At 50.9% G+C, this 21,189-nt stretch overlaps 1 protein-coding gene and 1 long non-coding RNA gene across 5 annotated transcripts; one reads left to right on the top strand and one right to left on the bottom strand.

Annotated features, from left to right (window-relative positions):
• Nucleotides 1-109: 109 nt before the first annotated feature.
• Nucleotides 110-20,343, bottom strand: zbtb4 (zinc finger and BTB domain containing 4). Of its 4 annotated transcripts, XM_057026151.1 has the most exons (4): nucleotides 20,202-20,343; nucleotides 17,212-18,940; nucleotides 16,989-17,122; nucleotides 110-8,790 (listed from the first exon to the last, which is right to left on the bottom strand). In XM_057026151.1, the coding sequence occupies exon 4, from the start codon at nucleotides 8,772-8,774 to the stop codon at nucleotides 3,288-3,290; it is 5,487 nt and encodes a 1,828-aa protein (XP_056882131.1). In that variant the 5' UTR covers nucleotides 8,775-8,790; nucleotides 16,989-17,122; nucleotides 17,212-18,940; nucleotides 20,202-20,343; the 3' UTR covers nucleotides 110-3,287. The 4 variants fall into 4 exon arrangements, with proteins under 4 accessions (XP_056882131.1, XP_056882132.1, XP_056882129.1 ...); XM_057026152.1 differs by having other exon boundaries at nucleotides 16,989-18,940; XM_057026149.1 differs by lacking the exons at nucleotides 16,989-17,122; nucleotides 17,212-18,940; nucleotides 20,202-20,343 and adding an exon at nucleotides 14,198-14,404.
• LOC130522132 (uncharacterized) lies at nucleotides 16,494-20,550 on the top strand. Its single transcript, XR_008949559.1, has 2 exons — nucleotides 16,494-16,669; nucleotides 20,173-20,550. It is a non-coding gene; the product is annotated as an uncharacterized LOC130522132 (long non-coding RNA).
• The last annotated feature ends 639 nt before the right edge of the window (nucleotides 20,551-21,189 follow it).

Below are 21,189 nucleotides of genomic sequence, written 5' to 3' on the forward strand. Positions count from 1 at the left end.
GTTACCAGCAACCACAGAACAGCACAGGTTCAGAAGAAAGGATCAAGCCGAGCTTTAATGTGTCGGAAAACCAGCGAGAAAACAAACCATGAGAACACGCGACAGCCGATTTCGTCGAGTCGTCAGGTTAATACTTTATTTTGTTTGATTGCAGCAAAGAAAGGGAGACGGAAACGAGGGGAGAGAGAGAAAGAGAGAGAGGAAGAGAGCAGAAGAATGTGGGGAAAGGAAACTACTGACTTTGGGAGAGCTGTGGCTACAAGCCTTTGTATCAAATCTAAAGACAAAGTCATCAGGCAACATTAAAACATCTTTTAAAAATAACATTAACATATTTTTTGTGGGCTCTATATGGCACAGTATTACCCTAAACATGTACACGATACCAAAAACAGTTTAGCCACACCCCTACATCTATCAACCGCTTCGTAGCAAACAAAACCAAGAAGTCTATCTCCAAATTATCTCAAGAAAAAGAAAAAAAAAAAGTTCTTTTTGCTAGTCAAATTTCTTATGCCATAACAAGGCACCTTAACATTTGAAATCTGGCAGATCCACATTTTACTAGAATTATTTAAATATCAAAGCAGAGGCACATTCATTTAAACTAAAACATACAGTAAATAGCTATTTATTACCACCAGATTCCAGTCCAGTCACTACAATAAGTCATTTTGCATGCTTTTGGTCTTTATGATAACCAGGATGGTAGACTATGGCATAAGAAATGGTCCAAAATTAATTAAAAAAACCCAAAACAACAATGTCCATCTACAGGAATGGCTTGAGATAGTGTATTGAAGACAGCAAGGTTTTATTTTTTACACCGAACCTTCCCCACAGGAAAGGCTCACACGACAGAAAAATAAGCGTATATTGCTGTGGGTGGGGGGGGTACGCCGCTCAGGTGGGTTGACAGTATTTTGGTTTTTTCATATTCGCACAGTCGCTCGTTTTTGTTTTTTGTTTTTTTTTTCGTACACAAATACGTGCGCCTACCGAGAAAAAAGGAGAAAAAAAAAGGCTTGTAACCACACCCAAGGGGGATGCTTGTGCACCCTTGCAGTTGGTCACATTTTATTTCGACGCTCCTGTTTGAGCCAAAAGGTGCCTTGGTACCATCACACACACATGCACACGCATACACACACACACACGCGTATACACACACACGCGTACTTCATTCAAAGGAGCTGCTGCATTGCATGAGCATATTCTTGAGGGAAAAGGGAGAATTTACCAGCTCTTAAATCGTGACAGCCGTGGCAGCTAGTTTAGCGAATTATCCCCAAACTTCAGCCTATGACGAATTGATTAAGGATAATAATAATAACAAAAACAAACAACAAATCTAACGGAGACGCGGAAGATGAAGAGTCCAGAAAACATCCGAAGGAAACGGAGAGGAAAGCTGCACACGTGATGCCGGATCTGCTGAGGATATAAACGGTTAGGAAGCGAGTGTTGCTCATGCTTTGTGGATAAAGAACCCAAGTTTACAGACATGTTCTAGGACTACTGTATATATGTATGATGTTATACAGATCTTTTACAGGTTATTTGAGTCAAAACAGAAATAATAATAATAAAAAAGGAACTGAAACCAACTCTACCATTAATGAATCTGTACTTCATAAACTTCATGACTAAATTTACATTCATATTTTTAAGCTTACCCCCCCCTCACACACACCTTTTCACTGAAGTCATTTCCATCTGGTGAAGAGGGTGAAACAACATAGTTTAACAGAAAAAGAATAAAATGTTACACGCAACACAATGGCCCCCCCCCAGGCGGACGCCCGGTGGTGGGGGGGTTTCGGCCACCACTTTGGCTGCTAAGCTCAGCCTTTTCCTACCTATAAAACACAGGACAGGAGACGGATTCTCCCGTCTCCCCTCAGGTGGGATGCGGGACAAAGTGTTTCTGCCCCCAAAGTCTTTCTTTAAACTCAAGAGTCCAACAGCTTTTGTGCCCATTTATACTTCTTTTCCTTACCAGAAATAAACTCAATACCCTGAATCCATTATTCTTTTTTAAATTTTTTCTTTTTCAAAGTTCCTCGCTGTCATCTGGCTGGCTAAGGAAACTCCGCCTCTTCCGACCGACCAGCAAAAAGCTAAACAAGATGAAGACCGACGATTTAATTTTTGGGGATTTTTTTTTTTTAATTCTTTCCTCTTTTTTTTTTTTTTAAATGTCAAGGAAATGAGATGAAAAACGACAAGTGCAATGGTCCACCAGCCTGAAACTCACACCCAGTGGCCAGCTACATATCCAAAGCAGCTACAAGTGTCCCTTTAAGTGACCACTAATTTTTTTTTTCTACGCTGTGCACATAAGGTATATACTATAGTGAATGCTGTACAGATCCTACAGTGTCATCTGGCCACGGAGTCGCCAGGTTAGCTCGGACGTGAGAAGCTCAGATGATCTGTCGTTGTCGTAGACGTGCGTCCAGCCGTCACTTCATTATGATTTGGATACGAGGAATCGCTTCTTAATGCACTTTCTACGCGTTGACCTACAGTAGCTATTCCGACAAAAGAAGGAACGCCGTGTGCGTCTCACAAAGAATGATCTGACCATCCGCGCACGCACGCACACACACACTCTGCTCGCACGCGCACGTTTTCACACTGACACAGTATTGCGTGCTTAAGCCCACCTCTGCATGCACAAAGACCTACAAAGGATGCAGGTACATGCTCATATATGACTCTCATGGACAGTTTAACAGCGGAGTGCAACGACAGTCAGTCACCGACGCACGTGCAGGGTTTGCGTTATTAGATGCGCCACCCCCTACCGTGCCGGGCCAACGCTCTTCTGCCCTGTCCCCCCCTACACTCGGATCCACAAGCCTTCCCTGAAGAGCATTTACCCTCAATTATGCAGTGACTATAAAGGGAAGCAGACTGAATTGATTTTTTTTTTTCTCCACGCAACAAACACCCTGTTAGCAGTTCTTATTCTTATATATAATATCATGAATCAGAGAGGGGGATTAATGGAGCTCTAGAACTACAACATTACAGCAAGACAGGTAAGCGGGAGTAAAGACGGGGGAGTAACGACACGTCGCTGTAACGTCTGCTTTGCTCCCCCCTTCTTTGCTCCTTCCCCCTACTCCCGAATTAATGCTCATCTCTGAGTGTGTAAAAGAGAGGAAGGGGTACAGTGCGATTGCAATCGACGGCCCAGTGAGTACGCGCCCCCTCCCACTCCCGTCCTACACGGAGCAGGTTCTCTCCATCCTATATACTCGGCATCCCGCGTCCGCGTCCTACGGTTTGCCGCCGCTGCTGTCCCGTTGCTTCTTGCTGCCACCGCCGTTGCTGTTGTAGAGGCCGGGGTTGGCGACGAGGGGGTGCGGGGCCGACCCCATGTACGGTCCGGCGGTGGCGGCGTAGTTGAAGATGGTGGGGAGGAAGGGCAGGGGTTCCACCTTGTCCCCTCCGGGCGCCATCATGTTCAGAGCCACAGGAAGAGCTGCCAAATTATAAGGGTAAGCAAGCAGCTGGGGCCCGTAAAGCAGCTGGTAGGGGTCTGGATAGAACGGCAGCTTGGCCAAGTCGCCGCCATTGGGGACCATGATTTTTCCAAGGGTCCCAAAGGAAAGCGCTCCGGGATAGGAGGACATGAGCAGGCTCTCCTCTTGCTTTTTACCGGAGTGGTAGCTGTCTGGAACAATAAGGGGTACGGGGTAATTTTGGGCTGAGTAGCTCACTGGGGTGTTGCTTCCCTGCTGGGAATCTCTGGAGGAGACGTCCTGCTGCTCCGTTTCCGGCGGCTGGGGGGCCCGGGGGAGAAGCAGGGCGTGGGCCGAGGGGCGGTCGCCGACACCAGCTGCTCCTGTGGGCAGCGCGAGTCTGTCGAGTCCCTGTGAACTTGAGTGAACCTGGCTGCTGGTTTGAGCTAACAGTCCGATGTTCGAGGGGGGCCGGCAGGGGGACTTGGGAGTGTGCCTGTGGGAGGAGGGCCCATTCATAGTGGTTTGAGTGGGGATATGCTGGGGGGACGGCATAGGGCTCAAGGGCTCCTCTTTAGGCACCAACAGGGCGTTCTGGGCTTCAGGAGTGTGCGCGACCCTGCTCATTTGCTGGTGCCTCTCGTTCTCTTTTTCTCTCTCTTTCACCACGTCTTTGTCCCTTTCTTTCTGTCTCTTGAGCTCTCGCTCTCTCTCTCTCTGCCTCTCTGTCTCACGCTCTCTGGCTAGAATGGTGTACATGGTCAGGTCTTGTGCTTCGTTGGGAGAGGGACTCCTGGACAGGCACGAAACTCTGAGATCTTGGACCTGAGGTGGTTCCTTGTAACCCGCGCCTGCAAACAAGCCACTCCCCCCGTGCCGCTCTCTGTCCACAATGACCCCGTCCCGTTTGGTGAATCCGCCCTCGGAGACGTGAGCCGTTGTCCTGGAAACAGGCGCAGCGGCAGTGGTTATTCTGGTCTGCGACGTCATGGGCGCGTTCGGAGAGGTGTTGGTGGATGACGCGGCGTGCGCGGGGCTGTGCAGTCTGTGCATTTGGTCCTCCAGGTTCTTTTTGCTGGGTATGCGGCAGTCCAGGCACTCCGACCCGTTCATGACCAGCACGCTCTGGAGAGTTGAGAGCGCCGCTGACGAGTGATCCTGTTTAGGTGGCGTGACTTTAACCGGGCTTTCTACTAAAGGGTCTGCAACTGGCGGGCTGGGCTTCTTCTCTGGTGATGAACTCACGAGCCCCGGCGCTTCCGGCTTGTTGTCGCTGGTTTCTGCCACCTGATGTCGTTGGTCTGGGTGCTGCTGCGGCGACAAACAGACAGCTTGGTTGGGCGGGTCCGACGGCGAGTAGCTGATGACTGAAACCGAGAGAGCGGCGGGAACCTCTTCTTTCTCGGCCTCCCTGTCTGCGCCAGCAGCGTTAACGGCAGTTTCCGTTGTTTTGGGCTCCGAGTCGTTGTCCTCCTTCTCTCTCTCCGGGGAACTGCTCAGATCATGGCGGCGGATGTGGCGATTCAGCGCCGAGGAGGTCTTGCACACCTTGTGACACTGCGGACACGTGTGCCGCGACAATGCTCTTCTGCTCAGACGACTCGGGCTCGAATTGCTCCCCAACAGGTTGACCCGCCCCGCCTTTTCGTCGTCATTTCTCGCCATCTCCGAGGCAGATTTATCCCCGATTCGTTCAACTTGCTCTCCGAGCGCCACTTTAGGGGGTACGGAGGGGGCCTCGGTCGGCTTGGGGTGCTGGGCTCTCTGGTGGTCTTCCAACTTGTCCCTGGAGGGGAAAGTGGCTCTGCAGAAAAGGCAAACGAACTCCAGCAGATGGCTCAGCTCATGCTTGTCTCGCTTCCTGGGGCTGGAGAACCAGCGGCCACATGTACCACACTCTGCCGCATTCCCGTTGGTCCAAGGTCGTCTCTTTATTCTTGCTGGAACTACTGAGGTAGACAGAGGGAGCTTTGGAGAATGCAGAGGAGGACCGGAAACTTTGTGACAGGGCTCCTTAACCGTATCGTCTGCGTCTTTATTTTTGTCCCTTAAAGGGACAGAGACGCGGGCCTTCTTGTCTTTCACTTCTCTCTTGTCGTGCTTGGCTGCCGACAGTTTTTCAAGTGCTTCGCTCTTTCCGTCCTCTTCCTCATCTAGCGATTTATCCGTCTCTTTGTCCGCATGGTTCTTGAGCCTCTCTCCCCTCCTCTTCAGCTGGATAGAGCGCTTGAACTTCAGTTTTCTCTGCCAGCTCTTCACCCTCTGTAGGTGCGCCTGGGCTTTTCTCTTAGGCTTGTAGGAATAGTAAGGCCGCCACAAGTTGTCCTGGGTGTCGTGGTCACTCTCCTGCTCTCGTACCTCCTGGCGGAAGTAGTACCCTTTGACTTCATGCTGGGATTTCTTTTTCTTGACTTCCATCTCCTCCTCCTCCTCCTCCTCCTCCTCCTTATCACTCTGGGTTTCCCGGCTGGCTGCGTGTTGGAGTCTATGTTTGTGGTGATGGTGGGAGTGGGAATGCCGCGACTCTTTGGCTTCCCGGGCGGATGACGCTTCGCTCCGTTTGGCTTTTGGAGGCGTGTGGCCCTTGTCTCTCCTGAGGTCCGTTTCGGAAATGCTACGTTTTACTATTGCTTCCTCTCCAATACGCACAGTAATCTGACACAAGGGCCCCGCCTCTTTCACCTGGGACCCCGCCGATGCCGACGACAACTTGGAGTTGGAGATCTCGTTTCTACCGTGAGACTTGCGCGACTTGTGAAACAACCTCCCGGCATCCCCGTCGTGCCTGTCTGCCGAGTGCTCGTCTGCTGGATCTGAACTGTCTCTTGTTCTCTTTCTGTGGCTCTCTGCGCTGTCCCTTTGTACTTTCAGTGACCTGGGGCTGCTCTTGTGCGACGTCTGGCTGCTGTTACTCCTGCTAACTTCAGACGGTGGACTGTTCATTAGGCTGCTGTCACCTGCTGGGCTGATCTGGTTACTATGGACGATAACAGACGATGACATAGCTGTTCCATGAACTATGACAGAGGGTTTGGCGTGGCCATATGTTATTACCGAGGGCATGCCTGCGTCTGTGCCTCTGCCGCTCTTAGAAGTTTTGGTTTTGCTACTGCTAGACATTTTAAAGCTGCCACCGCCTCTCGCTTGGTCGGACTCTTGAGCCTCGTTGTCGTGTTTCCGAATTTGGGACATGTCTGTCTGGGCGAGGGGAGCTAACGCGGAGAGGCCCCTGTGCTCGACATCCAAAGAAACAGGGAAACCGTCAGGGAAAGCATCCGGGTCGGGCTTTACAGGGTGCGGCCCTCTGATGAAGCTTTGCAGGTCTCCGGGACTCAAAGAGCAGCCCAGGCCTGGCAGTGCGAGTGAAGGTGCGTCCGTCGGTGGGAGTAACAGGCCGTTGTGCAAACTGTCACTGTAGGTTTTGTAGGGTCTCTTCCTGGAGCGCATGGGGAGGAGGCGGTAGAGCTTGAGGGCATTCGTTTTCTGCTTATAGCCACCGTTGGCTGTCTTTTCGCTGGAGATGAGATTGGGATTAATCCCATGGATGGCCTTCTGATGTGTTTTTAAATTGTAGTAAGTGGCAAAGGCATCCCAGCAGAAGATGCACTGGTAGCGGCGCTCTCCCGTGTGCCACACCTCGTGCTTCGTGCGATACTCCGCCAGGGCGAAGACCTTGTCGCAGTAATGACACGGATATCGGCGCCGCCACGAGTGCACGTTAGAGTGGCGTTTCAGGCTGGATAACGTCATGTAGGAGCGCTCGCACACGGAGCAGAAGTAAATGACATTGCCATCTACCACCTTCACAAAATGGTTCTCGTCACCTTCTAGTATCTCCGCGGCTGCTGCATCATCACCCTGGATGCGTGCCAGGAGGCTCCGTGCTTTCTTTCCCGGCCGCGCCTTGCTGAGGTCTGTTCCTCCCACGAACACTCCCCCCTCCACTCTCACCTCTCCCTCCTCCAGTGGCTCCTCCTTTGGCTGCACAGTGAGAGGAGGGGGGCCCAGGCTGTTGTTGGAGGGAAGGCTTGGCACCCCGCAGGAGCCCTCGTGGGATTGCAGTCTCTTGCTGTGAATGAAGACTTTACCACAGTAACGGCAGCTGAGTGCGCGGCTGCCGCGATGCAGCCGCATGTGGACCGTCAGCGAGGATGCCGAACTGAAAAGCCGATGGCACACCCCGCAAATCAGCTCAGGCTTCAGGTTGTTGGGAGGGGGGAAAGAGGATGAGTGCGCGGGTGCTGTAAGCCCCTCGGATGGGGGTGGAGGTGGAGGCGGGATCGGGGAAGGAAGGTGGAGAGTGGGTGGGTGAAGACTTAAATGAGGGCTTCCAACTTTCCCAGCTGGTCTTCCTGTTATTTTCTCTCTCCGCTCCACATCTCCTGCTCTCTGATAGGCTGAAGTGCCCAGACTGAAGAGGATCTGGGCGGAGGGCGATGCAGTTCCGTTGGCCAAGCGATGCCTCTCGTCCCATCCATCAACGCCATAACTGACCCCCAAAGGGCCGTTGGAGGATCTCGGGGGTGACCTGGGCAAAAGAGTCTCTGGATTGAGTTTGGAGCACTTGAGGGGAGGTGGGGATTTTATGTCCTTCCTCATAAATCCGTGAACAGTCATCGGAGACGAGGAGGAGGACGGTGAAGAGGACGGAGAGCTGTCGTGCCTCGGGGGCTTAAATTGTCTGTGCTTTATGTCCATGGTAGCATCCAGTTTCCACAATGATCCCTCATCTGAGCTCTTGGATGATGGACGCCGCCTGTGAGGGGAGGGGGAGGAAGAGGAGGAGCTTCGACAACGGGTTGGAGACGTGAGAGTTGTGGGAAGTGGGGCAGCGCTGAGTGGGAAGCTTAAGGTGATTTTTGCATTCTTAGGTCCATCAGCCACGTCCTCCAGCCTGTCCTCCATCGCTGTCTCTGCCCGGCCTACATGTCTTTTACCCTTCATCTCCAAATGCTCGGCCTTCTTCTTCTCCTCCTTCTCCTCTTCTTCAGGTTGAGAGGCCACTCGAAGACACTGGACTGGTTTGTGGAGCCCTTCAATCTTGTTTGAGTCACAGTAACGCACGGGCGGATGTAACTGGGACAAAGCCTGAAATGAATGAGGGGTGTCTCCGTGCACGACAGATGTTTGTGGGGAAGACAAAGGCGACAGCTTCTGACGGCGGCGGCACGTGGCGTCCTTTGCTGCGCTGTGTTTGATGTTGACAATGGGAGGTAACCCAGCAGTCAGGCGTTGCTCACTCAGATATGACTGAAAAAGGCCCGCATGGAGGGGGTCCCACGCCTTCTCACTGGACACCATGACCAGCCGCCGAAATCTGAAAGCAGAAAAGAATGCGTAACATGAGTATTGACATAAAAACATCACACTGGCACAAAATAAGAACGTTACACGCATATAACATTTTGCAGAATTTTGCTGTTGTGACGCCTCAAAGAGTGGAAAGGACAACAAACCCAGAGAAATGCTAACCCCTGAAAGCACCGTCAGGGATGGCGAGTCGAGGGAAGGAATGAATCTATGGCAGCGCGGGTTTAGGTTTCAGCATGCGATAACCGAGCCTTCAAAATAGATTTTCAAGGTTCAACCTCGCTCATCTGTGACACGACATTCTGTCTGGCTGATTGAAAGCCACCGATTCCGTCGCGATCGAGAGCAGCGCCGGCCCCAAACTGTGTAAAAATGGGCCTATCGCTGGTGTTATTTCAGCAAAAGCCTTGTTCGCCATTCCTGGCAGGGGTCGGTGTTTGCCGGGCACGATTCTACTCATTTATATGTGAAGGCAAACGCGTCAGGAGAGGCAAGAAGGGAGGAAGAGAAGGGAGGGAGATCACATGTGCGCAGAGAAGGGGCGTTTTTCCACCCTGTGCATCCGGTACAATCTCAGCTAAGCTGTCGGAGATGAGCGACGGGCTATTTTCATGTCCATTCTAATTCGCCCGCCATGGTGGTGAACACGGACCTGCCAGTCCTCCCTACAGATTCAGGCGGCTCTGCCTAGGCCTAGGTCAATGTATATATTCGTTTTGGACTGAAGAAATCGATACGTTTGTGAAAACACCACCGTTTTGAGGGAGTCTAGGGCCCTAAATGATGCGATGAGAACAAAAACCCTCAGTCATGCTTTTCTGCTTGCGTTTTCAAGCAGCAAAGCAGCCAGGAAGGCAGGCCGCTGTAAAATTCCACAGGCAGCACTGAACAGGCAGAAAACTAGGTCAGCACTGTTATTGCAGAGGGAAGAGGAGGGAGAGAGAGAATGAAAGAGAGAGAGAGAATGAGAGAGAGAGAACGAGAGAGAGAGGGTGAGGATGAGGGAGAGTTAAGGGGTGATACAAAAACAGAAAAAGAGTGAGGGCGAGCGACAGACCGAGAGACGGGGGGGAAAGGAGCGCCGCCGCCGACCCTCAGACGGGCGGGAGCCCGAGCAAACACGCAAAACAACAACCTGCACGTAGACAAACAAATAATCACGCGCTCAGACTCCCGCACACAAACACGCGTGTCTCCACGGAGGTGAACGTGCACTCGTACGCAGCCACGGACGAGACCGATACGGGTAAACAAAGTCTTTCGGCGAGGAATGGCCGGCTTGTAAATGACATTCAAAACCAAAAGGGTGAAGCCATGCGAGCGCCGTCACAGGTGGACTGACGCCCGTGCACGTCGGCAGCCTCCGCCAAAGGTGCGTGTGGCACAATCAGAACAAGAGGTAAACAAAAGCAGTTTGGGGTTTTTTTTTTGACACAGCGATGTGAAAAAAACAAAACAAGGAAGCGCCGCCGCCGCCGCCGCCACTGCCTCGCCAAGAGGGCCCGTTCAAACGGGCCGTCGCTGTCGCTCGCATTTGTTGAGCGACAGATGCAGGAAATCCCTTATGGCAAGCGTCAGCCCGCTACAAGTGGGTGGACGCGCCGAGAGACGTGCAAAGGCTAAAAATTTCACCGTCTCATCTAATGCTTGCAGAGCGGACAGGAAAGTGCGTACGACGCCCCCTCGTTCCTTTTCTTTATCTCCCTGTGACGCACACAGCTGCTGCACAAGCGGAGCCGGCACGACACCCCGTCTGACGGGAGCCTGCGATGAACTTTAAATGTGGAGGGGTGGGGGGTTTATTCCAAAGCTGTTAAACGTGAGCAAAAGCTAAACCTCATCCGTGGCACATTGGAAGCGAACATTACCGTTAGCGTAGAATGGACCTAAAAGCAAAGTCAAAATAAACAGCAACTCTATTCCCACACCTCGATGCAACAGGATGTTCTGAGCAAAACAAACATGTTGGTCAGCCTGTGAAGTGCTCATCTGTTTACGCTTGTGGCACCACGGAAAGCCGCAGGACGCGAACGCGTCTGCAGATCGAGCTGGCGCAAACAACCAAGGGTTCGATGTCAAGCACGCCGGGCCTCCGTGCAACGGCGCAGGCGTTTGGCGCACGCCGATTCAGTCGGATTCAGTCAGACGCGGGTCTGCGCCGTTGCCTCTCCGTCCTGGGGATTTTCTCTTTAGTAGGTCATTACGAGAGGCACAAACTTTAATCTCCATCTCGCCCTGCAGTTTCATGTGCGAGAAAATAGACATAATACTAATTCGCGGCTAAACAGCGGGCTTATGGGCCAGCTCCGTGCCCGGAGTGCGCTGTCAATTCCAAAACTGTGTTGGCAGTTTTCATTTTGCGTCCTAAAACAATATGACATTCCAACAAACATGTTTGATTTTACTGCTCTCTATATGTTAATGTAATTTAATTGTTATTCTAGCTTTGTATATCAATGCAAACAGCTAACAATTTAGCTGCGCTCCACTAAACGATGCCTAAATGTACAGTAAATCATCTGGATCATCAACGACTTCAAAATCTGACAATAATGGTTTAAGGTCATTTGAAGGTCACAGTCCTAAAGTACATAAATTGAGAATAATAACATATTTACCCACAATTACGGCACGTGTGTAATAGCCCTGTAGCACGCGGGTAGCCATAATGTTTATAAATGTATTAACGTTTCATCGTTATGAAATCCTAACTTATTCCGCGCCGTAACACAGCTTCCTTACAGGACGTTTCACGGTGCTATTTTTATTCCTTTAGTTAGAACCACACGCTCGACAGGGAATCCTCCTCTGCTCTAACAGATAACTTTGTTCATCCGTGCTACTGCTAGCGGAGCGTCTTGTGCACGTTGCCCACAAACGCAGGTCAGAATGCTTCAGAAATCACTCAGCTTGAAATTACCCTGACGGAGAGTTTGCGAACAGGCAACAGCATCACACGTGGAGGACGTCAGATCTGCACCCGGGACCTCACGGTTCCGGAAACACCAGCGAGAATCAGCGAGCTGAAGTTTTAGAGCCACGATCTTCTCGGCAAATGCCGTGAAACGGCGTTCCGTGACGAAAGAGGAGAGGATTTTCACATCTGTGTCTTTAAAAATCAATTAAAAGAGTGAGAGAGGAGTCAACTGATGCCCGACCTCAGGCTCAGCCCACTGGCAACACCATGATGACATAACACGGCCTTTGATTATGAAATAATAGTCCATGTTTTACTATTTACTCAAACACAAGTTTTGTCACGGTTTCAAGTCATCTAACGGCTGTCGGCTGTGGACTTTTCTTCTAGCTTTGAAAGAGAACTGAGATTAAGACGCATCAACAGAACCATAAAAGTCAGGAGTATTTTTGCTTTTGTTTTGCTGCATTCACTCATCTGCAATTAAAGGTGGAGGGTGAAAGACACGGTGCTATCTGGGACCGCAGGCCTCTAAGTTCTGTGTGGAGGGGGAGTGCCTGCAAGGCAGAACGCGCGGGGGCCTCGCTGTTCCAACTGGCGGGGCAGCCACGACGGGAATGTGGAAAAAGGAAGGTGTCGGTTGGGCTTTCTCCCCAGTGAGGGGTAGCCAGAGGGGCCCAAGTAGCGGAGCAGCAGTTGGTTTGTGAAGGGTGGGTGGGTGAGTGGGCGTGTTTGGGCGTTGGAAGTGGGGGGAGAATCGTCAACTTAAGCAGCTACTGAACTCTGGACAACCCCCGACCAAGAGAGCGTTGGGGACCGGAGGTGGGAGGAGGTAGGGGTGGCTGGTATGGTTCAGGGAGCGGTGGCAGCGTGAGGAGGGGAAGTGGGAGCGACTTTAAATCTGCCTCTCCGGCCCTCATATCGTCCTGTCCTGCTCAGTATGACTGACTGCACGCCTGGCCCTCCACCCCACCCCCCACCCCCACATCTAAACTGGCGTAATTTGGCGTTTTTGCATGCCACTCCACGCACCGACGGACCCGCCTGAGACGCCGTACTCTGCGCTCTCCGTTAGCTCTCGGCCCAGCACGTCATTCCCAGAATTCTTCCCGCTGCAACAGAATCCTGGAAGGCATTAGGAAAGAGCGAGGGGAAAGAGGTACCCTCGGAGAGCAGCAACACTAAACCGGTGAACTTTGCGAGAATATTTCCCCGAATCATTTTCAATTTGACACAGTCAGACCGACGCGTAAACCCCACCTGAGTTCCTCGTCTCAATCAGGCGTGAGACATTTGCGTAATAGCGGAGTCACGCATTACACGCGCCATAAACTGCCGCTACGGATCAGGTTAGTCCAGATCGAAAGTCGCTTTCCCGAACCGGCCCACTTTGTTTGCGTTTTGGGCGTAAACAACATCGCCGGACTCAGCGTTACTTTCCACCCCGGGGGGTCGTAAAAGACACAAACAGCATCGTTCACGTCGTAAACAGGAATGTGCAAAACAACAAGGGGGCAATCCTAGCGACGAACACACCTGTACGACAACACCCAGCGGAAAGAAACTCCACTTCCCAATCCCTGACCTATGACCTCTACCCTAGCACAGGTCACGTATTCCATACATTAAACATGGGGGGCTTGGCTACCAGGAATGCGGAGTGCTTGGCAAGCAGATGCTCCGTTGTTTTGGAAAAAAAAAAAAGTGCAGCTTTGGGCAACCACAACAGGGCTGCTGAGATCAAATATGCCCTCTGCTGCTCTCAGGGAGACGAGCTCCAGCACAACAGGCTGGTTAAAATGGAGGACAAGCTGGGCGGCCCGGAATAGAAATAAGCTACAGTCCCCAGAACTGCTAGCGTTTAGCATCGCCTGCGAGCTGGGTTTTTTTCTGGAAAAACACTCCCTGAATTTAGTTAAATTTAGATGAGCCGGGGGGGTGGGGGTGGGGGGGGGGGGTAGGGGGTGGGGGTGGGGGGCGGCGGCGGCTTTGCCCACCATGTTGAGACCCCAACAACAATGCTCACATCTGCTGTGACGTAGGCTGGATGCCCCTCCGTCTGCCGCGACCCACCGAGACGCGAGAGGCTCCGATAAATTAAAAGTTTCATCAGAATCTCAGAACCAGTCACCTCTCTGGAAAAAAGAACTGCGTGGTGCGCCAGCGACCGAGGACAGGATGAGGGAGACGAGGCCTGTTACTGGCACACACATAAACAGACCCAGCACGGACTAACACACGTCCGCGCGCGCGCGCGCGCACACACACACACACACACACACACACACTGCACAAAACGCGCACACCCACCAGCGCTCGCGCCACGACACAGCAAAATAATAAAGCTTTTCCTCCTCGTCGCACGCCGCGCTAAAACCGTCGCCACGGCAGCGGAGCGGAGAAGAAAAACAAGCGGGCGGACGACAGAATTTCAGCCTCTCTTCCTCTTATTCTCTCTGGCTGTCTCTCAGGAAGGCAAGCATACAAGAGAACGTACCTCGGAAAACCTCTTGCTGCATCTCTGCTGCGATGTGTTCTCTCCCCTCACACACTCCCTCTCTCCCTCTCTCTCCCCCTCGGTCTGTGTATGCGCACGTCTGAGTGTGCGAGGGAGAGAGAGAGGGAGGGAGGGAGAGAAAGAGAAAGAGAGAGAGCGCAGGGAGAGGCGGTGCACACATACAGGGAGCAATGTGTGAAGACAGAGGGCAGGAGCGATTCTCACACTCAAACTTGCTCGCTCTCCCTGTCCAGTTTTCTGACACACCATCCTGAGTGTTTTTGCTCTTTTTAAACCGGCAAGTGAATCCCCCCCCCTCTCTGCATACACTCCCCCCAACCACAAACGCACCCCTTCCGCTGAATCCAATCTTCCTTTTTTATTTGGAAGTGTTGTTCCCTCTCTCCATACGCACACACACGCACAGAAACACAACTTTATATACACAAAGCCCGGCGATAGGGAGCGGGAGGGAGAGGCTGAGGGAGACAGCGAGAGAGCAAGCAGGCAAGAGGACGCCATTTAAGCAGTTTGTTACACACACTGCGAGTCCCCAAAATGGCTGAAAACAAACAGGAACCACACCAACTCCCAAAAAAAAAAAAAAAACCTGGGCACGAGGAGCGCTGGACCGATGAGGAGTGAGGCCAGAGCGGGCCAAAACAGTGAGACAGAATGAGGACAGACCAGCAGCGGTTAAATGGCGGAAAGGAGCCGTCCTCGGGACCTCAAGGGAGGCGTTAAAGGGGTACTCTGCCAATTTACTGAGGACTACGCTAAAGTTTCGAGCCTTGTGACTGACAGTAACTTTGATAAAAAAAAGAATAGGCGGAAGACGGATTACGACGCTGGAGCGACCCAGATTTGATTAAAAAAACAAGCTCTAACGCTCCTTTTTCCAGCAAGCGTTGGTGGAACGGCCGACCCGAACCCTAACCGATAAGCCACGGTTCCTTTACAGCGTTGACGACAAATATTTACGACCTCGCTTTCAACACGGAGACGCCTGAAGCGATAGGAACCATATCATATTCCGCACAAATAAAATAAGAATGAGCGTCTCTGCGGCGGCCCGCTGCATGAGCCAACGTAGACGCCGCGCGGCCGGATAGACTGAACTATGAACCGGTTCTTTCCGGGTGTCAACGAGCACAACAGTGGAAGTGGCATCACCTTGCAAGAAAGTCACACAGCGCTTTTGCATTATGCATGGGCCTCGCGTACCACGTTAGAAATGAGTCATGGGCGGAAATTACATTTTGCTGACACCGTGGCCCTAAAATGGCAGTCAGGATGTGATTTAATTCCGTCAGACCCCCAGACATTGTGAAACGGGTTTTCAAAGGATGAACAAATAAAATGGCGGTGAAGTGCCTCTTTAAAGCACAAAGGTTGGGGTAAAGCCGAACAGACGGGAGGAGAAACAGGGTCAGCGATGCTCCTCTGTGGTCCGCGCGCTCAACTAAAAGGGTTCAAGTGCTACTGGCAGCAATTAATTGCTTTTAAGTCAGTTATCTGTGGGTGGGAGGAAAGGTTTGAATAAATCCACCACGTTTTTCCCCCCCAAAACAAAAGATGGAGAGGCGTTAAAACCAGGACCAGGTGGGAGAACCTCGCTGCCATCGTACTTCCCACTGTACTATTGGGCACTACCCCCCCCAATTCTCCAACCAAACCCACTAACTGAACCTTGACGCCAACACCCCCCCTTGCTCTTCCCCTGCCCTTTCCCTCTCTCCCTCTCTTTCATAACTCTCTCACCCTCATTGTACACGGCCACACTTGTCTCCATGGGAACCACTCTGGGATCGTTGTTGTTCCTGTGACCTCTCTGGCTCTTTGAGTTTGACGAACTTTTCTTTTTACCCCCCTCTCCCTCCTTTCCTGTGTCCCCTCGCTGTGTGTGCGAGTGTGTGTGTGTGTGTGTGTGTGTATGGATGGGACACATGTTTAAGTTGCCTGAGGGCAAAATTAAAACCATGCAAAGTCTGCATGAAAAGACGAGGTCGCTGCGTGTGCACTCTGGCGGCGTGGCTGCTCTGTCCAAACATGTGTGGCGGCACCGGCCCATGACGCCCCCCCACCCCCCCCAATCGCCCCGACCTTCCATTCAGTGAATGTTTGGTCAGACGTGATCAAAGCCTTTCGTCCTGCCAAACATGGCTGCATGCAGGAAGCCGTGTCTGTGGAGTAAAACATTAACTCGCAGCGGTTCTTTAGTGGGAAGCAGCCTTCCTTGATAGGATTTTAGGTTTTCACATGATTGATTTTGATAGCAGCTATGCGATGAGTCGATTTGCCTACATGTTTGCAGATTTCCGCAAGCGAACAGCGGTTTGGTTTCCCAAGAGTCTGCCTTTTCATAGACGGCCATGTTTCACCAGGCTCGTAGATTCAAATTTCAGCGGGCCCGCAGTGACCTACAGTACTGGATGTCCCCTGTTCCTGTTTTAAAAAAAAACGAGTGAGTCAGTCATCTTTTATCTGATAATGCAGAGAAAGGTCACTGACAGTTCCGAAAACACTGTCCTGTCTGCAGCTTGTTTTTCGTGCAACTGAGGCCGGTGCGTGTTAAAGCTCAACGCCACCCTTCCCAGGGTCAATATTCTAACGTTTCTTGCAGAAAACCCCATGAAGGCGACAGGTTTACGTCTTTTTGTTTTTGGTTTGTCCTGATACCGTTTTAAATCCAGACACGATCGCGGCCGACGCGTAACGTGCGAAGGTGCCGTCAGACGCGTTCAAGGGTAAGCAAACATCCCTCGTTGATATGAAAGAAGAGATGACTAACCTGTTCTCCGGCTGACTTGGGCCGAGATCAAAGCAGGAAGTCGAACGGCACTGAAGGACTTCAAATGCTGGTGGTTTCTTAAAGAGGAAGCGGCGGCTTTGCAAGCGCGAGGAAGCTACTCCCGGTTCTGCGTCCTGTGCACAGAGAACAGAAGGGCAGCGTGAAACCCAGGCGCATAGATCGCCCGCGAGCACATGTGCAGATAAGCGCGGCGGCTGTTTACATTTGCGGCCGCACAGATGGGGGAGCGTGCTCGAGCTCTCGGTGCCGTCTTACAGACAGGGCAGTTCAGCAGGTAACCCGACGACACCTCCTTTTAGACGAGGGAAGGGAGCGTGTCGGAACACGTCGCGAACTCACACTTCTCTGCTGTTTACAAAACCAATTCTCACACCACAGAGACCTACTGCAGCGCCAAGTCTCCGCAGAACCCTTAAAACTATATTTACTGGCTACTGAGGCGCGGCTGAATTTGCTGTTGTTTATATTTAAGCACCGTTGAAGAGTTAAAAGTGTCAAATACGCCAGCTAGGGCACATCTACGGACAGGCGACAGGCCTGCTGGGCTCTATTCTTAGACACCTCGGTTCGGAATACATGTCGACGCCAGTTAGCTCGACTAAAACTGCAGTAAAAACCTGTGAACTGATGCTCTGTAACATTCGTAACATTAGTGCAAAGGAATAACTCCATGCAGCATCAGCCCACAACGAAACAGACGAGCTGAGGAGGGGCAGCGGGGGGAAACAGCGCCGGTCGTGAGATGAAAAGTGCAAGTTTTGGGGAAAACTGTCATCAGCCGAGAGATGCAGCAGACAAATTGTTAAGTTGCAGTAGAGGGAAACTTTTTTTTTTTTTTTGCATACGGGGGTGAGTGAGTTCGACGCTGCGCCACCCCTCGCTTGCGAGACACCGAAAAGCTAAAGTGTGCGCGCGTCGCATACCGCACAGACCGGGCCCAGCAGACGTCCCCGACCTGCCTGCTGCCGTCTGTAAGGACAGGCGGCAAGTTCTAGACTTCTGCCGAGGGCCGTAGAATAATGCTGGACGGGTCTAATACCCTTCAAGGGGAGGATTCGTCCCTGGGTCGGATGACAGATCTGGGGTTTCATCACGGGCCTGCGTCAGATCCAGAAAACAGATGCGTTGAGCTATAACAGGCATGTGTGAAGAAGAACGGCCGCTGAGTCACACGGAACATCCCTTCGCGCACGCAGGAGATGAAATGCTATAAATAAATTCTTAGCTAAGTAATTAGATGGGTTTGGTTCGCACACGAGAGTTCCGGATGTCGAGAGTAAGTTTGATGTTCGACAATCGGCTGGCAAAATGTGGTTGTGTAACAGGAAAGAGGAGGGAGAAAAAGCAGCGGAGCAGAGGAGGAGATGGTTCCGCGTGTGGTTGTTGCCAAAGGAGACTGGAAAGGATAGGAAAATCATCGGGGAGGGGTGCCTGATATGGCGTGCTATGGGGGGAGGGGGGGAACGGACGGCTGGTTTTTCCACTGCCAGAGTGAGAGGACTGTTAAATCAAATTAATTAGCTCCTTCATCTCCAGGCAGCTACTCAGGCATGCTGTACTGGCAAGGGGAAGCAGGCGGCGGGACGGGGGTGGTGGTGGGGGCATTGTGGACACAAGAGAATGGGAGAGAAAGGGAGAAGGGAGTACGTGGTGGAGGGGTGAAAAGCCTGCTGTGTATGTGCGCCATTCAGCAGGACGGGCACTGGAGGGGAGGGGTGCATAATTCTCTGATAAGCGTGAGGGTGTTTTCGCTGGAGCCTCTGTTCTGCCATGAAGAGGAGGAGGAGGAAGTCGCTGCGTGCTGGCTGACGCCGTGTGCTGCTGCGCTCTGGGCGACGGTACTTCCTGTTTCTAGACGGCCTGCATTTGGAGGGGCAGTAAACGGTCCTCTTTTCGCTGCGCACCTCTGGAGACGGCTCGCACACAGTGAGCTGTAAAAGAATGATAAAGGAAGGTCACAACAATCTTAACGCCCAGAGTAAATTGGTAATAGACTCAGAGACATTGGAGACATTAATGGATTTATTAGTCCAACAGGCGGTGAGATACACAGTTATAACATTGGAGGCAGACATAACGCACCTTTGATCTTTATGTTGCTTTTTGGCTCGTTTCTTAACGCCTCATTGAAGTGAGCAGAAGTAAAAGATAAAAGAGTTAAAGCATAATATAACAGCTGTAAGGTAAATAACTTGAGAACAAAGTGACACAAGGGGGAATTGAAGCAGATGGTCAACGACATCACAAAGGAAGAGAGACACAAAACACTGGGCAAGAAGTCAAAGTGCATGAGACGGGGAGAAGGAAATGAAACAAGGGAAGGAGAAGATGTACAGAAACTGTGGCCACTTCAGTAGATGTCCCATATGGCTGGAACGGTGGACTGAACTGAGCTACACCACGTTGAATAAAGACTTCTCAAACGTCACGACAACTGAAAGGACAAAAAAGTGGTGTGTGACAATGGGGAGCTGGGGAGTGTGTGGCAAAGGTCAAAACCTTGAGAGGAGCAGACGGCTTGGTGTAGCCGCTGCCTGGGCGAGACTTGGCTGCAGCGCCACAACCCCAGATTAGCACTAAGCCGATTGCGATGCGAGGTGGGATCAAGAGCAATTAATTTAGCACCCAGATAGTTCCCGGAAACGACTGAAAGAACCTTAACACAAGATCCCCCCTCAGAAAAATCTCCCAGAGTGAAGCAGACTTAAACATTCCCAATCCGGACAATGAGATGCTGACCAAAAAAAACTGATTAAAAGAATAGCAGCCAAGAATTTGCGAGGTTTGAGAGGGTGTGTGGACGATAAAAGGAGGGATGAAAGGGAAAATGAAGACGCTCTGCGTAGACACGAGCCAAAGCAAACACTACAGGGAACAGTACATTCTCTGGTGGACAGAAATGGGACAAACTGCTCAAATGGATTTGAAGAGAGGGAGGACACCTCTGACCCTGCGCCACCCATTTTTATTACAAAACATCGGGGCAAACGCAGTTGAGAACATTCTCAGCAGATTAACTCAGAAACTACAAGCAAACTCGACACACTGTCATCTATTAGTTGGCGCTGAATAAACGATTTAAGCAATTAGGTTTTAAAATAAATTTGTATTGGCAGGCTGTGTAAATTCGAACTTGTCTCCTAACATCCGCCGCAGCCTGCAGCGGTATACTGGACCCCCACCACTTCATACCTCACCGTCTCCAGACAACATCAACTCCGGACAAGAGCTCCCCCTAGATGCACGGGTCATCACCTCTTCTGGGATTTGATGCCTCTGGAAGGAATCCTGCTTGTCACGTTTGACCTGCTGACATGAGAGTCACAGGTTCTCGTGACACTGGAAAGAATTCAGAAACGACAATCACGGTTTGCGTCCCATAACCAGGCCTCCGCGGGAATTAAATAGCAAAGTCCTACACTGAATTTGTGTATATTTGTTTTGTAGTATCACAAATACTCCAATATAATTGGTAATTCCACTTGCCATTAAATTTCTTGTCAAAATATAAAACTGTGGTGGTTACAGTTTTAATGAGCAATTTCTGCACTTGTATGCTTTTAAATGCAAGCTATAAAATATTCATTACCGTTGAAAATAGGTAGGTTTGAAATATGCATTAAGAATACAATAATCTACTTTTATCTTCATTGGTTAAGGGGATGTTTTTCATTTTATATTCAGCCTTTCATTCAGACTATTATGTCAGAATATTACAGATCAATCGTAAGCTTCACTGCAACACTTTACAAAGAACATCAATAACAAAAGTTACATTAAAAACACAAAACTGAGACCATCGGGTTTCTGCACTGACCTCTTTTGACCAGTAGGGGGACTAAATAGCGAATCACTTCCGCATTGAAATTGCTGTTGCGCAACGTCCGAACGGTTACAAGATTGTCCAGAAGAGGGCGCCCGCTGGTCCATAATGGAGCCTTTGTATCTAGCTGGCTGTGCATGGCACATGGTCATCAGTGATTTACTGTCATTCTTCTGTGCATTTCAGTCATATTTTCAGTTTAATAATGACAACGTGGAATAACTCAATGAGGACACTGTACATGTGGTTTATCCTCGGATTTTAGCCACGGAACCCTACTGTGTCTGTAAAAAAAATAAATGACAGGACATACCAGTATTTCATGCTGTCAGGAGGACGAACACGGTTTCACTTTGT

This window comes from Takifugu flavidus, chromosome 3 (genome assembly GCF_003711565.1).
Source record: "Takifugu flavidus isolate HTHZ2018 chromosome 3, ASM371156v2, whole genome shotgun sequence".
Classification (NCBI taxonomy): domain Eukaryota; kingdom Metazoa; phylum Chordata; class Actinopteri; order Tetraodontiformes; family Tetraodontidae; genus Takifugu; species Takifugu flavidus.

Coding starts and splice junctions, on each gene's coding strand:
- zbtb4 (XM_057026151.1), bottom strand. CDS start 8,774: ATGGTGTCCAGTGAGAAGGCGTGGGACCCCCTCCATGCGGGCCTTTTT.